The 16340-nt window shown below is 51.6% G+C and overlaps 5 protein-coding genes across 5 annotated transcripts; 2 read left to right on the forward strand and 3 right to left on the reverse strand.

Annotated features, from left to right (window-relative positions):
- Window positions 1-1618: 1618 nt before the first annotated feature.
- On the reverse strand, window positions 1619-4098 carry P152DRAFT_458876 (aconitase iron-sulfur domain-containing protein). The gene has a single exon (XM_033679565.1). It carries the CDS (start codon window positions 3642-3644, stop codon window positions 1851-1853), a length of 1794 nt encoding a protein of 597 aa, XP_033533553.1. The 5' UTR covers window positions 3645-4098; the 3' UTR covers window positions 1619-1850.
- A 1117-nt stretch (window positions 4099-5215) lies between these two features.
- P152DRAFT_449728 (uncharacterized protein) lies at window positions 5216-7815 on the reverse strand (the record flags this gene model as incomplete). Its single annotated transcript, XM_033678125.1, has 2 exons — window positions 5216-7606; window positions 7717-7815. The coding sequence occupies 2 exons, from the start codon at window positions 7813-7815 to the stop codon at window positions 5216-5218; spliced, it is 2490 nt and encodes an 829-aa protein (XP_033533554.1).
- Window positions 7816-11093: 3278 nt separating this feature from the next.
- Window positions 11094-13165, forward strand: P152DRAFT_436836 (GCS-domain-containing protein; the record flags this gene model as incomplete). Its single annotated transcript, XM_033677569.1, has 4 exons — window positions 11094-11261; window positions 11334-11409; window positions 11461-11526; window positions 11576-13165. The coding sequence occupies exons 1-4, from the start codon at window positions 11251-11253 to the stop codon at window positions 13163-13165; spliced, it is 1743 nt and encodes a 580-aa protein (XP_033533555.1). The 5' UTR covers window positions 11094-11250.
- A 290-nt stretch (window positions 13166-13455) lies between these two features.
- On the reverse strand, window positions 13456-15055 carry P152DRAFT_474175 (uncharacterized protein; the record flags this gene model as incomplete). Its single annotated transcript, XM_033681304.1, has 5 exons — window positions 13456-13630; window positions 13680-13802; window positions 13867-14468; window positions 14517-14845; window positions 14902-15055. The coding sequence occupies 5 exons, from the start codon at window positions 15053-15055 to the stop codon at window positions 13456-13458; spliced, it is 1383 nt and encodes a 460-aa protein (XP_033533556.1).
- A 529-nt stretch (window positions 15056-15584) lies between these two features.
- P152DRAFT_398295 (uncharacterized protein) lies at window positions 15585-16313 on the forward strand (the record flags this gene model as incomplete). Its single annotated transcript, XM_033676451.1, has 2 exons — window positions 15585-15677; window positions 15735-16313. 2 exons carry the CDS (start codon window positions 15585-15587, stop codon window positions 16311-16313), a joined length of 672 nt encoding a protein of 223 aa, XP_033533557.1.
- Between the last annotated feature and the right edge of the window lie 27 nt (window positions 16314-16340).

Here is a 16340-nt window from a genome sequence, read left to right on the forward strand (position 1 = left end):
CAAAAGTCGAGCGCCTCCGACCGGCGACCAACGATCCAGCGTTGGGATCAACGTTGCACGATCCTCAACTGCGATAGACTACTGCGGTCCGGCTTACCGTATTGGGTATTAGTTGGGTTGTGGATCGGCGCTATGCACGGCATTTGCCGTGTGTCCCGTATTCAGAAGCGTACTCCGTATTAAACGTCCATTGAGGTGGAATTGAAAGCCTCCTGCATGAAATGCAAGCGATGTCTCCGAGAGAAGGGTTCAGATATCAGCCATTCAGCCTCCCAGTTCCCAGATCACCAAGTTGGTAGCTCACTTCATTTGGCACAGACTGCTTGCGGAATGCGGGGACATACGAAATACAGTATGTAATGCTAGAAATCTGGTACGGTATGATCGTTGCCAGGGTACGGAAATAACGCGTGGTATGAACCGCTTTCTCCATAATTACCGGCTCAGAATCTCAGATGCCCATTTGTTGCGGGCCTGTCGCAGTTTTGGTTTGGACTTTTGCAGATGTGGAGTTCCACCAGAAGAACATTTAGCCTGCACTATCAATTCGTCGCAGACTCGCAGTATTACGGATGGCTAATATTAATAGAGCCAAGCTTTTGTCGTTCTGCAGGATGAATTTGACACAACGCCCACGAGGCACGAAAGGATCCGGGTTGCTCTGGTAGTGAGCGGGCAGGGGGTAGACTATAGACCAGAGACAGGAGAACTAGAGGCGTTCCAAGCCGTTGTCTTTGACGCACTCTCAAATCCGATAGAACGGCTTGATAGATACAAGTTCCGTAAGTCGCATTCATCCTTGCAGCACCACCAAACCCCAATCACCACCCGGAATATGGGTAACTACGTAGCTCGTTCATATTGCCTCCGATGTAATTGGGGTTTCCATTAGACTTTAGCGCTTTCTGTCCATATCCCCCTTGGCCGTAGTGACAGGTGGCATTTCTACTGACTTGCTCGCGACAATTGTGCCACCGGGTCACACCAGGAGTTTCCGCGATTGGGCTGCAAGCCCGACCTAGCACCGTTCCCCAGTTACTGGTTGAATGGTTTGGGATGGTGACGCCCCTCCCGCCGACCTCGCCAATGAACTCCCATCGGCCACTCCGGACGCTTTTCGGCCAGTTTCCCCTCAATAGCTCTATCCTCACGTTCTCATCCAAATGTTCCCGAGAAACTCCCCGCAGGCCGTAGGTCTTCCAATTTTCTGTCTTCGCCAGTCGATCAGAGTGGCCGACTAGGATCCAGGGGGGGCCGACACCACTCTAGACCACAATCGAACTGACTGAGGGGGCACAGGATGCCAAAATCAGTGTCCACAGTCGTCGAAAATGCAAGATGTGCTTATTGTTCAGTACCTTACGTAAGAAGTTGATTCAACTGTTGAAATGCGTTTGAGGAAAGTGGGCAACAGGCCAACAGCCGACACTCCAACAGGTCGTTGAGGTTCACCATCCACCTAGGGGGAGCTAGGCCCGCCGCCGCCAGAGAGGTTCACTTGGAGCCCGTGGAGGCGTCCTACGAACCCTATTTTGACTACACAGTACGCCCCACGTTTCCCGACATGCAGAGTGCTTGCAGTGGAATTTCAAAACTAGAATCGATGGTTCTCCAGCCCTTTAACGGGCTTTACTCTTTCTACGGGACGGTAAGCTGAGACGCCGGAGAGAAGCCAATGCACAGAAGAGTCATAATAGTCCTCAGTATCGCAACGAAATGTAACTGCAGAGCTAATGCTGGTGCACTGGTCGGTATTTCCAGGACGGTCCCCCTCCCACGCTGTAGCTAAGATGGCCGTGATCATGAACGCTAGAATTGGCAGAAAAGCAAAAGATATCCCCCCTGTCCTTCTACCATTCTAACGGCTCCTTCTTCACTTCCCCCCGGTTTGTCTTGGGCACTGGCAGTGCCTCGATCATGGTCGCGCCTCCGATTCCCTTCCTCTTCAAGTACCCCCGTCCATCCAACCACGGATAGTCCCGAGTTCTCCGCCCCTCGAATCGTTTGATCTGATCCTCCACCTGCATCGTCAATCCGATGTCGTCCAGCCCGTTCACCAAGCAGTGTTTCCGGAAGCTCTCCACCTCGAACTGCGCGAGCGCGTTGCCATCCGCGTCCTTGATGACTTGGTTGGGCAGATCGACCTCGATCTCCTTGCCGGCGGACGCCTCCGCAGCGATGCGAGCGAGGACGACGGCGTCGGGTATCCGGATCGGCAGCATGCCGTTCTTGAAGCAGTTGTTGTAGAAGATGTCGCCGTAGCTCGGGGCGATGACGCATTTGATGCCGAAGTCGAGGAGAGCCCAAGGCGCGTGTTCTCGACTGCTTCCGCAGCCGAAATTGTCGCCCGTGCACACCAAGATCTTCGAGTTTCGGTACGGCTCCTTATTGAGGATAAAGTTTGGATTTTCTGCGCCAGTTTTCGGATCATACCGCCAGGCATGGAAGAGAGCGACTGCGAGGCCGGAGCGTTTGATGGTTTTGAGGAATTGCTTGGGGATGATGGCATCGGTGTCGATATTCGAGATCTCCATTGGGGCGACGATGCCTTTGTGCTGAAGGAACTTAGGCATCCCAGCGGACGAGCGCGGTGCGGCGGTTTTGTCCTCCTCGGGGGTCTGGGGGTCGTCGATGATTCGGTCTAGATCACCGTCCGACTCGATGTCCGCCATGTGTGCCGGCTCGTCCACCTCGACCGTGGCCTTGATCGGAGCAGCCTTAGCGTCGAACCCGGCGATGCTCCGTACATCTGTCAGCTTCCCCGTGAGAGCTGCTGCTGCTGCCATTGCTGGAGACATCAAATGAGTCCTTCCGCCTGCACCTTGGCGGCCCTCGAAATTTCGGTTTGAGGTGCTCGCACAGCGCTCACCGGGGGAGAGGATGTCGGGATTCATGCCCAAGCACATGGAGCATCCTGCCTCCCTCCAGTCGAAGCCAGCGTCGGTGAAGATCTGGTCCAGGCCTTCACCTTCCGCTTGCCGCTTCACGAGACCCGAGCCGGGAACGATCATGGCGAGCTTCAAATTTGAGGCGATCTTTTTGCCTTTAACGATGGCGGCGGCGGCACGGAGATCTTCAATCCGAGCATTTGTGCAGGAACCAATGAAGATCTTGTCGAGCGTGATATCCTGTATCGGTGTTCCGGCTGTGAGACCCATGTACTCCAAAGAGCGAATGCACGCATTTTTCCGAGACTGATCTTCGAAATCGTCAGGACCTGGCACCACTCCCGTGATGGGCACAACGTCTTGCGGCGAAGTTCCCCATGAGACTGTTGGGATGATGTCCGTTGCCTTGATGAAAAGGTCAATATCGTATTTCGCGTCCGGATCCGACTTGAGACTCGTCCAGTACGCAACCGCCTTATTCCATTCGGCACTATCCGGCTTCGGAGCCAACGGACGATTTCGGAGGTAGTCAAACGTCGTCTCGTCCGGTGCCACCATCCCCGCGCGAGCACCGCCCTCGATGGACATATTACACAAGGACATACGGGCTTCCATACTCAATCCACGTATCGCCGAGCCGCAGAATTCCACTACGCAACCGGTACCACCAGCTGTCCCGATAACTCCGATAACGTAGAGAATGATGTCCTTGCTCGTCACGCCCGGAGTGAGCTCCCCGTCCACCTGGATTCGCATGTTCTTGCTCCGTCGTGTGATGAGCGTCTGCGTAGCGAGAACATGCTCGACCTCGCTGGTTCCGATCCCGAAAGCAAGCGAACCGAATGCTCCGTGGGTGGAGGTATGGCTGTCACCGCAGACGACCGTCGTGCCCGGAAGAGTAAATCCTTGCTCCGGCCCGATGATGTGCACGATCCCTTGCCGCTTGTCTCCGAGACCGAAATAGGTGAGCTCGAAGTCTTTGACATTTTGCTCCAGGGTGACGGATTGTATTCTCGAGTCGGGCTCGCGGATGAACTCAGCGACGGTCTTGAAGTTTTTTCGGGATGAGGTGGGGACGTTCTGGAAGTTACTGTTAGCTGCGACCTCGCATCTCGGAGCAATTCACCACGAACATGATCGACTGTCGCCAACGTGCAGTCAGGTCTTCGGACTTTTCTTCCCGCATTTTTTAAGCCCTCGAATGCTTGCTGTTACTTCGGTTAGCATGCGAGTGTGTGGATTCAGAGACTCGAGCGGCAACGCACGGGAGATGTGACTTCGTGGACCAGATGTCGGTCTACAGCGCAATTAGCTTGATGGTCGAAATCTAGCGACTGGCGAGGAGAGGACTCACCGATGTAAAGGAGAATTGTGCCATCGTCTTTCTCATTAACGATGTGTGCCTCGAACACTTTGTCGTACAGCGTTTGCGGGGGTTTCACAGCGGACGGCATGGTGGTGGAATCAACCTTGTTTCCTTGATTATGATGCGGTTGTTAGAGTAGCAGTCCTTGTATGACAGTCGGCGTGTAATCCGAACGAGTAAATGGTTCCAAGGAGTCGATATCTTGCAGAGAGCAAAAGCGGAGGTGATATAGGAATTGCAAACCAAAGTTAAGATCCGAGATCGGAGAGGTGGGGGATTCGGCTATGGAGCATCATGCTACACACTCGGTGGCGTCAACCAATAAGAGAAGATGCAAAGGTCATAGTGCTGATCTATTAAATCCATGCATCCATCGGCTTGTCCGCGATCGTAAGATGGTTTGGATTTGTTAACAACCACCGTGATTGGCCATTGGGGAGTTCGTTGCGTCTACTGCGGTCTACAAAGGCACTTCATCATTGATAATGCTAAGTATAGTAAGTATTACTGTGTAATTGTAGTAATAGTGACTTACCGTACCTATACTGCGGGATCGGACTAGATTCGGGAGATGGCTACAGCCCAGACTAAATAGTAGACGACCGATACCGGTCTTATTCGCCCCCCTCGCGCTACGGTACGAGTATCAAAATACAGTTTATACCACTTCAATCTATCGCATTGCATAATCGATGGATTTGAGACCAATTCAGCTAATCCATTGAACCCAACAGTATGTTTCTCTCCGTAGAGAGCCCCGAAATGAGCGATGTCGGCCGCAACATCTATCCTCCCCGCAGAGTGCGGAGTGCGGAGTGCTCGACCTTCAAGATAGCTAGGTTACGCAATCAACGGAGTCCCTAAACCGGAACTGGAAGCTATGAAGGAGACTCCGGGATCAAATGGTGGAGGATACGACCTAAGCGGCATCTCAAGGGATCCAGTCCCCTGACTGCTGACATCACGGATTGACCAACCGCTCGATGCCCACTCTCTTTCTCCTTTCTTCGTTACGACTCATGCCTCCATGTGATCGTCGTGCGTTTAAGGCGCTGGTATCACCCATCTCCCCCTCCTTGGCTCTTTGGGGATGTCTATCATCCCCTAGGGCCGGCGAGATGTCTCCGGGTGACAGTATCAGAGGTGGGATGTCTATATTGGGTACGCGGGACCATGAAACCAGAATCGCCTCTGCGGAAGCGGAGTCAAGATGAACGGATGGAGGCCCAAGGCCCAGCCATCCACTTGTGTCCAGACATGTGTCGACTGTCAAAGCTGCAGACGACATGGCGGATGCCGATCGGCGGCGCGATTTAAATGCAGAACTCGTGTTATATATCCCCCCTGGCGCCGAAAGCGGCGGAGCAGTGGGAGGTACACCTGAAGGACCTGGGAGGCCTGATTCCTCTGCTGCTCTTCGGATCAATTCAGCGAGCGACTCGGCCATCTGATGGGTTGATGACATTTCATGCAGCATAGATGTTGCGAATGAGATTATCTCGTCTCTCTCTTCTGAATGGCGTTGAAATGGTAAATCATGCGACTGATGGGAGTTGGCCCAGTCGGACGCCTGGTATTCGAATGCTGCGAATGCACCCTCTGTGAGTATGCAGCACCAGTACGCTAGAATGACATGCATATGTCTGCTGCTGTAGAGATTCTGGAACAATTCCAGTGTTCGTCGACCATCCCGTGTCATAGATTTGATTTGGGCTACTATAGACCCGGATGTATCACGTCGGTGGAGGCCCTCGGAGTGTGAGAGGAGGGGTCTCAGGAGTAGTACGACCGACCCAACGTAAGAGACTCTGAACGCGAGCAGCTCGGGTAGCTGTTCCTGTGCCGCCAGCTGGGGTCGAGGAGCAGAATAAAGCTGCTCGATGTTCCCACGGGACTGGTCAAGCTTCTCTGCCAGGCGCATGAATTGGCGGGCTCGGGCTTCTGCACCAAGATTATGTTCGCAGGGAGCATACCAGTATTCCGAGATGGACCCTGAAGTTTCCTGGAGTTTTTGTAGCATCGACGTATCTTTCCCCAAGGCAGTTCGACCAATCCTGGCAGTATTGGAGTCGTAAGGAAAACGATAAGGCCACCAATAGTCAGGTTCATTCTCGATCCACCGCAGATCTTCCATTTCTGCAGTTGAATAACCAGAAGTCCAAGTGAACAGTGGCGGGGAATATGTAACGGCACCGAGCATCCTGGTCGTTGCGCCTATGCGAGAAGCTACGGCCCTCTGTTGTCTATCAAGGCGACTTGGACCGGCTGAAGAAGAGGTGCCGACGCGCAATTTTGCGACAAGCTCCATAGCACACTGAAGGAAGCTCTTTCCCCTCCGAAGGCTTGCATTGCTCTTTTCGTACAATGCAAGCAACACGTATGCCGTAGAGTGGGACAGCATAAGGGCAGCGCAGGCCTCGAAAGGTGCATCGAGTTCACGCAACGCATGCTCGGCGAAGTAGATGCCCACTCCGGCGAACTCGGCTGAGTCGGTGGCACTGCCTCTAGGTCTGGACCGGCTTCTTGCACCGCCTCGCACGTCTCTCTGGGGATCACTGAGCATAAGGCTGCCCAGTGCACAAGCTGCGGAAGTTAGTGCGGTCGAGCTGAACCTTTTGCCGTCGGGATGGCCCATCGAGTTCTTGTTTGATATTGGAAATGCCGAGTTAGGTACAATAGGACTGATGGGACCCCACCAGGTGCAATACAGCGAGAGTAAGTGGTCTATTAGTTCCACTGATGCTCCATTTCCACCTCTAGGCTGGTCGTCTATATTGAGGGTGAAGCTTGTGGTAGACGCCATACTCGGTAGTGACGGAACTGAGCGTTGCGATGCGAATGTTGGAAGGCTTGGCATGCCCGGAAAACTTAGAGTCGAAGAAGGCAACAAGGTAGTGCCTGTGGAGTTTGGATACGGAGTATACACCTGCGTCGGGCCGAGGTCAAGCATCTGAACAGACGAGGAGCGTTGCTGAGTACTATTCTGGGGTGGCAAAGTCGGTATAGGGGGGCTCGAAAAGGTTGGCCTGGTATCCTCTACGGAATCACTCTGATCCCTAGGTTCTGTAGGCGCCAGACCGAGGATCTGCTCCGTGCGGTGCACACAGTTAATCAGACTTGTCTGCGGTTGTCGATTCGAGGGCGCCTCTGCGGTTGCAAGTGAAGATGTACCTTGGTCTTTTGATCCTAGCTCATTTAAACGTGCCATGAGGTCTTGATTTTGAGCCTCCAACTGTCTGATCTTTCGAACCATTTCTTCTTTGACAGTTTTGACGTGGACTTCGTAATGGCAGGATATCTCAATTCTTCTCGAAGCGCACCGAGTGCAAGGATTTGGGTCATTTCCATCACACTTTTAGGGTGGTCAGCGAACTCCACACAAAGTGCCTGAAAAGGGCGGCAGGCGTTAAGAGAGCAAAAGTTGCAGGGAAATAAATGTAAGGGCCTCGAAAGGTCGCGTACCTTTGCTCTCGCTTTCTTGCAGTTTGTACAGGCGTTAGGGGAAACATGGGCTGGAGTCTTCCTCTTTCGGGACTTGCTCTCTGATCCGTCAGAGGCCATGATGCCGACCTTCCTGTTCACAGAGTTGACATATAGTGCAAGTTGATATGCGCTGAAATCAGCGGCGCCACACATTCCTTCTTTTATCTGTTGAGGAAGGCAAGAATCGATATTAGCTCTTTTGGAAAATAGCAAAGCGGGAAGAGACTTGTGGGATTAGATATTTGAATATGAAATCTGCTAAGTGTCATGCTCGATGTGAAAAGCATGGCAAACGATAAGCAAGGGGTATAGTTTCTTCGCAAAGGAGATTCGAGTCGATTTTGAGGTTTTAGCTGTTGAACAGAATATCTGTCTCGTGTGCCGGTATAAAGAGTATGTGTTGTGATCGCCAGTACACTACTTCGGGCCCTTTACATCATCAGCTGTTAAGACTAGAAAAGATAGAGTAGAACAAGGGAATAAAAATGTATTGTTCAAGGAAGGGTTTACTGTACGTTGGGCAAATGCTCCAAGTTCTCGACAGAACAATAGCAACCACTCGCCAAAGCTTAACGACAATGCTACTTACCGCGTCAGCGAGAAAGACGACCCACAGCTTCCCAGTAAGGATTGATCTTCCGCAAGACTCCCATCAGAATAGCTTTGGGTCACGTCCGATTTTCTATACTCCCCGGCAGGACAATGGATACTCATGCAACAGTGCATAGTACATGGGCAACTTAGGACAATGCCAGAGACAATGGGAAACGCTAAACAAAAATAAGCTTCTGTATCCGATTCATCGATCGCACGAGCGGAGAATACCCTTACCGTGTTAGCTTTCTGATCCATATTGATGTCGGTGAAGTCGTGATACGATGTCAACAAAGCGTTCGCATATGTTGGGAAGCTAAGATGGAAAGCTAGGGAAGGCAAAAAAGGCCGCGGTCTTGACGTAATTTGGATCCTCGGGACTTAAGGGAGTAGTAGGTTTTGGAGTCCTAATTGGAGGAAGATAGCCAAACAACGATGCATCTAGATCGGCGTGACCGGAGGCATGAGCGGTCAACACTCAATCAGGGAGTTCTTTGTCAGTTGCCAACAACCACGCGGAAGAGGGTTTCGTCTGGATCGGTGCTCGCTACGGCAAAGTCTTAGATGTTTAAGCGAACCACATACGACGTTGGAGATGATTGCCACGCCATTTTCCATAACAGAAACGCCTTGGACAGCAATTGGGGGTAGGCATAGTGCTCAGTGCCCAACTCGAGCCTAGACTCCAATTTCAAGGTCTGGAATGATAATCCCGAAGGCCCGAACAAATCATACAGCCCCTTTCCCATCGGCAGCCTGCTCATACAGGACGGCGGACATAAAGATCCAGGGCTTTCGATCAAACTTGCCATCGCGGCATGCGTCATTGTGGAGGGTGGACGATGCAGATCATGAACAGGGTGGAGGCGGGACAGGATGTGTCGTCCTGGGTAACTGGGTTCCTGGTGAAGCAGCAGCAGGTCCTTTGTCAAAATCGCATGTATCAGGAAACCGTGTACCTCGTCGGGCAAGGAAAATTCATGTCGTTCTCATGTGAATTTACTCTCCTTGGGACACGGTATATCGTGCAGTCGCTTCTTAAACGGCCATTGTGGTTGTTCTGTAGAGGAAAAAAGGTTCCACGACACATGAATTTGTCAATTTGAAGTTGGACTTTCCCAGTTGTCAGCAAGGATGCTCGGCCCCCGGGCTAACGATGAAAGGATAAGCATGCACGACGCGACGCGACTCCTGGCTGGTACCATTGACTGGCCTGCAGATCAACGGAAGTCTCTCCTATTCTATGCCGACCAATTATCAGCAGTGGAATTCACCAACCTAATGCCCCGATGCGAACGATAGGACAACCATTGTTGTTAATGTTATAGAGTAAAACCGCCCAAATGGTAGTTTCGAATACATCAGTCCTAGAAGATCCTATCCTTGTGGCGCCGAATGCGTCATGGTGGTATTATGGCTCCGCTACCTTGTCGGATTTGATAGAGAGGCATCAGGAAGAACTCGAAAATAAGAGGTGACTGGACACTTGGGCCCAGGACTTTAATCGCGATTATTGACGTATCATAATGAAATACTAATACCTGTAAAGAGCCTACCGGTAGGAATCTCCGGAGGCTGGTCCAACCTTTCCAGTTTCGACTATTAATTAATTAAGACCAGGGACAACAAAGGATGATCTCTAAAGTCTAGCCTGGTCCTTCAAGCTGACCGACCAGATCCTTGAGATAGGGCTGACGCCTCCGATCCGATCCAAAATGAAACAAAGCACTCATTATTATGTAGGTAAGTAGGCTAACTCACCAGCTCTTGATTCCTCGCTCCCAACTCAAAGTACTCACACCTCGAGCAACCTCCATCGGCAAGCGTACAGCATGCATGCATATGCATCCTGCACCGCTTCAAGGAAGCCAAACCGCTAGAGCTCAGCGGCACTGTGACTGGAACCGAGAAAGGCCATACGATGCGACGAATGTGCTCTGAGTTTTAAGTGGTAAGGTATCCATGCTTTTCACGAGCGGGAAGCCCTATATCCTCGGGGTGTCGTGCATCTTGCATACATTGAAGCCACCTTCTCCTATGCCGGAGGAACTTCCATGGGGTCCTACTCGCGGACTGCATGCGAGTTCATGATCACTACACCGGCAACGTGCAATAATGCAGCCCATCGGGGGCCTTGACATTGGACAAAGTCATTTTGCGGTCATTGTATGAAATATGGTATTACAAAGGTGTTGAGGAGTGTTTCACAGCAGTGGACTGATGCTGACGTGGTGTGCTAATAGTTGCATTGTTACTTCCGTACTCCATATGGAAATATTGGTTGAGCGGCGTATGACTTCGTTTGAATTCATAGATGGTTGCATTCTCGCTTCGGCGTGTGTCGCGCGTGTTGACGATTCTGAATGAATAAATGAACAGTATCGGGATATATAGTAAAGAGCTGGGTGTTTATGATTCCAAAATAGTCAAAAGAACTGTAGGTATCCGTGCTAAGGTACTTTACTTTACCTCACTGGAAACGACCGCCTGAGGAGAATGCGCCCTCTCCAGCTAGGACATCCAAGGTTTCTGCCTAGTACTAGTTAAGTTCATCAACAAGATCTCTGACGGAGTCATCATTGTACACAGATCAATGATATTTGGCGTCGAGTATAGGAATTAATAGGGAACGCAATGGAAGAAGGATAATGAGGTCATCGTGCAGTATATGGCTAAACCCAAAACGGTTAGACTATGTCATTATAATTCAGGTACTCTCAATTCAGGTACATATTATTATCTCCTGTGTACGTAGGCTGATAGCCAAAGCGACAAGTAATCATGGAGGAAATGGCTCCGAGACATATTCTTCGCTTCACCATGTCTTTTATACTTTCCCGGTACTTCCTCGCTCTCACGCACCGCTGATTCAATCGAAATGGTACATTGGTGACGAACATTGGTAACCTCCAAGCAGTCATGGCACAACCGTACGTGAACAATTCACAGTGGCAAGAAAGTACCAGATATGGATCTTCATCTGACATGATTTCGCCCATTAGGGATATCAAAGGATCGTACCTACACTGGGACTCGATCAGTCCGGAGGCGGAACGCCTGCATCAAGAGAGCATCGACGTGAAGCGTAATACTCCCCACTGCTGTCATAATGGCTAATCGGTGTCACAGTACCTTATCAGAATATGGCCGTCTATCCGAGATCGGAAGGCAGACTCTCAGACTTGGGGTGATGAGGTAGGCTATACCCCGAACGCACCCATCAGCAATCTAACCACCAAGCCAGGTGGAGTCTCAGCTTGTGAAATTTGACGCCCCCGCTCGCGAAGTGCATCTGTCATTAAAACAAGATGAAGTGCTCGCGAAAGTCGGCAACAGAGATGATGTTGGGTTATTCCAGCCCGAGTACGGGAGGTATATGGTTGAATCCACGCCAACGATACCCTATGGGAGCTCTCCTTCCGCACTCACTAAAGTGGAAAATAACCTCAGGACCCGTCGCAAGACGATTCAGTCGTATTTGGGTGATGACGAAGCGCTGCTGACACTGTCATTATTCCCCTTGTTGCATCTGAAAGAGCTGAGGAAAGCGATTCGGGCACCCCTGGATCGAAATGACAGTGAGGTTTACACTGAAGTCACTGCAAGTGGCAAATACGTTGCAGGACGCATAAATATCAAGGCCAGGCGCAACAAACCGGTCGATATAGAAGTACCTGTTTTCCAAGACACGCACACATCGAAAAGCACCAAAATCTTGCTCGAAGATACCATCTTCGGTGCCGGAGGCTGCGGTCTGCAGGCGACCTTCCAAACGGAGACTCTCGAAGACGCTCAATTTCTACACGATCAACTTGCCGTAATCGGACCAATCATGTTAGCGTTGACTGCATCGACGCCGATATACAAGGGAACTCTTGCCGACACGGACGCACGCTGGGATCAAGTCGCAGGAGCGGTCGACGACCGCCAGGTGCACGAAGCGTCAGGGCATGGCTACCATAAACTCAAGAGCCGCTGGTCACTCTGTCCGATGTATCTCGGTCCCTTGGACCCTTTGGACGGAATCGACCACTATCTGGACCCGCATACGGAACAACAGAACCGTCAGATCCGGGATCTGCTGGTCTCTGAGGGGATGGATCCGGTCATGGCCAGTTACTTCGCCACCCTCCATGCTCGAGACCCGCTTTATCTCCACAGTCAAGACCACACCGTCGACAGCGTCACGCCCGAGGACGTGCACCGCAGCATTTGCGCGAGCGTCTGGAGCCACGTGCGACTGAAGGTCCCAGAGCCGGAAGAAGAGCAAGGGTGGCGGGTCGAATTCCGCCCCATGGAAGTGCAACCATGTGATTTTGAGAATGCGGCCATGTTGGTCTTCTTGAGCTTGCTGAAGCAGGCCTTGGGGTGGGATCGCAGCAGCAGTTCGCGTCAGACGGCGCGGCAGTGGTACATCCCGCTGACCGCCGTGGAAGAAAACATGTCGCGAGCGCACTCGAACAACGCGGTCCTCACGGAGAAGTTCTGGTGGCCGACGAGAGGACCGAGTCCGGGGAAAATAGAGCTGACAGTGGACGAGATCATCAACGGGACGAGCGAGGGAAGCGATGGTCTGATCCCCCTTGTAGAATCCTACCTGAACCACGTTCGTCTGGATGATAGCATTCCCGAGGCGGACTCCAAGTCGCACATGGAGCAGGTTCAGAAGTACATCGACTTTGTACGACGGCGTGCCAGGGGCGAAGTGCCGACTCCGGCGCAGTGGATCCGGGGAATGGTGTCGAAGCACCGAGATTACAAGCAGGACTCGATGATTTCGCAAAGCGTGTGCTATGATCTTATGAGGGCATTCCAGGAGCGGGGGAGGGGGTAACGACTGTTGAATAGATATATATATCCTCGTACACATTCTTAATATTGGTATACACCGTTTCTTCCCTGGAGATAATTCAGTCTTGTAAGTCAAGGTTGGGCTCCCTCGTGAGCAGGAACATGAGGATGCGATGGAAGGTCTCGCAAACGAGAACCAAATAGCAATCAGTTGAGGATCCACTCCAGTGTTTGAATGCATCCATAAATATCGTGTTGAGAATCGTAGCTATTTGGACACTGGTTCAGTGTCCCAGGGATTGCTGTTGGAGGACGCCAGTCCATGCCAAAACATTAACGCCTCTTGTTATTGAGAATGGCGCGGATCTTCGGGAATTCCAGAGGAAGTTTGAGCCTCGCCATTCGATGCGTCGACGCGTCCGCTTTGCTTTTGATTCCCCATTTCTTGTACTCGTTTTCCGGCACGCTCTTGACCTTGCAACCGATTTCACGGAAGTATTGGGTCATGCTACGCGAAGCGTTAGTGATGAATCACGAGTTCCTGGAGCCGAACTTACTCTTGGTTCTCCAAATGCAGATCATTTCGAATATCAAATGTGTCCGTGTCGAATTCATCTATGATCAGAGTAAGGGCTGCTATATGGGTGATGAGCAGATCCAAGTGCCATCGAGAGACGTCCCTGCTGGAAAGTTAGCGTCTGTGAATGATGCAATTCCCACGGCAGACACGGGATAGGAACCCACCCTCGATCTTCGGAGAATTTCCTCTTCGACTTTTCAATCAGGTCCTCGCTACCATCGGACAGACTCGAAAGAAGGTCTTCTTTCTTCGGCCACCGCTTCATTCTCTTCCCCTTCTCCTGAATTTTCTGATAGACTTCGACCAGGAAAAGCAGATATCGCAGGCACTTCAATCGCTTGATATCTCCACCATCAACCAACTCCTTGAGTCGACGGGCCACGTATTGGCTGCCGAGCTGGACGTCGTTGCCCGCTTCGATTGCTTCGATCCACGGCTGCACAGTAACATAACTCATAAGCTCCTGGCCAATGACTGACTCAGGGGTGTAGACCATGTCGGCTGTTTCAGCGTTGAGATTGGCGTCAGGTCGTGGTTTGGCCGCATCAATTTCCAATTGCAATGTCTCTCGCGACGTTGCGGCGGCATCGGTTTTCGGCATGGCAGCGAGCATAGCCTTCACCAACGGATCGTCGCGATCGAGTTCGGCCTTCGGGCCACCGAGAACCGTGCCTTGCGCAAGCGCATTGGAGGCTTGCGCTTGAAGATGTTTCTTGGTTTTTACCGTTCCGAACTCCATTCCCAACTCTCGTCGCAACTCGAAAGCCTGGAAACCATTAAAAACAGGAAAAGGCCAGGGTCCAACGCGCCTCACCTTATGGAATGATTTCCCGTCAGCATTTTCTGACTCAGCTGGCGCCGGCTTTTCTCTCAAGGAGCCTCGCACAATGAGCTTCCGCGCCGGAACGATCTTCAAGGTGTTGTCGTTTGAATCATATACGCCGACGTAGTGGGTCAAATCTTTGCCTATGGTGTCGTCCACATCTGCCGTTGCCGTGTAATCAATCCGCGGGTGCTGCGAAGATTGTAGGAGAAGGTCATGTCCTCGAGATTCAGCGGGCTGTCCTCTTCGTCGTGATCGTCGTTCGCGCTTGTATGGCTGGAACGCAAGCTTGGGATTCAAGGCGATTCCGGCGGATTCGGCTGGTAATATGTAAGTACGAGTCCGGCCATGGGCACCAAAGTATATATCTCCGTACCGATAACGGGGCAAACAATGTCTGCATCTTCGTATTGAACCTTCAACTTCCCGCTTTCGCGTTTGTCCTGGAGCGACACTCTTTTACTCGGATTGCTTCCTGTGTCACTCGTCCTTTTGCGCTTCTTGGCCGGGGCTTGTGAGGATGAATTCATGATCAGTGTAAATACCAGCTTTCCCGCTCCAAGATATCTCAAATTGAGGTCTGCAGAATTCCGTGGCTCGCTGGATTCACGACTCTAAAGAGTTGTGCCAAATATTTTCAATTCGAGGAACGAAATCTTGGCGCTCAGGGTGCGGGAACGTGGCGGTGCATGTGGAATTGGATGTGAATTGTGGCGGTGCAATGACGTCGAACTAAGGAAGGCGCGACTGAACGTCTACTGTGGTGATCAGATCCAGTGGAACAACTTAAACTTGGATATTTACCAAGATTTCTTCCCATTTGCAGGTTCATGTCTCTCGTTTCTCGTTGAAATTGAAGCGTTGGAGATGGTTCCTACCGAGTGCCTTGTCTAGAGTCCCTTCTTTTCCGTCTTGCACTACTGTGTACTACGTTCGATTGTACAATCTCTATCCTTCTGGTTCACCAGATATAATTCTACGCATTCAGTCAGTACCTGGACCATGGCGAGCATCGTGAGCGGCCTACAAGGGCTACTTGGTGGCTTTCAAGAGAAAGCTATGGCGGTTGTAGACGCCCTACTGCCGCCCCAAAAGAGGACCGAACTTTTTGATAAGATCAAGTCGTTCACTGCCGAGAATCCCAAGATTGCGGTACGTATTCTTATTCATAGCCACCCGGCTCGCCATTGGTGCTGACAGTACTCTTAGGTATTCCTACTCGCGAACGTTGCTTTAAGCGGACCGCCTCTCTTCCTCTTCGCCGTCTTCACCCTCTCCGTCTTCGTATTTACCCTCATATTCGCCTTACTCGTAGCCGTTCTCGTCGCCCTTCTCTTCACGGCGTTCATGCTCGTAGTTGCCTTGGTATTTATCCTACCGACTGTGTTCATCACGACAATGGGAGCTTCTTTCCTGTTCCTATGGGGCTTGGGCGGCTACTATATCTTCAAGTGGTTCAACGAGGGGGCATCGCCAGCGCCATTAGGAGCGGCGCTCGGCGACAAGCTCAACACGCTGATGGGAGGGCGGCTGGATTTCCTCATGAAAAATGCCCGCGCCGCATCGAAGCCGAATGGGAAGACTGAGAACGGATCTGCGGACGAGAAATCAGGGCTCCTGAGCGATAATTCGAACAAGGCATCAAATGGTGGTGTTACCGACGCAGCGGATGTGAAAAAAGGACCCCCGAAACTCAACAAAACCGCAAACGTCGATGGGGTGTCGAAGAAGACTGCCGGAGCTACCGATACCGTGAAAGGGGTAACTGGTGGAGTGACGTCAGGGTGAACGTAATGTCTGCGTGTCCTGTCCGGA

The sequence above is a fragment of the Eremomyces bilateralis genome (assembly GCF_010015585.1).
Source record: "Eremomyces bilateralis CBS 781.70 unplaced genomic scaffold P152scaffold_11, whole genome shotgun sequence".
Taxonomy (NCBI): domain Eukaryota; kingdom Fungi; phylum Ascomycota; class Dothideomycetes; order Eremomycetales; family Eremomycetaceae; genus Eremomyces; species Eremomyces bilateralis.

Bases quoted from the DNA above. Each gene is read 5' to 3' on its own strand.
- P152DRAFT_458876 (XM_033679565.1), bottom strand. From the start codon at position 3,644: ATGCGAATCCAGGTGGACGGGGAGCTCACTCCGGGCGTGACGAGCAAG.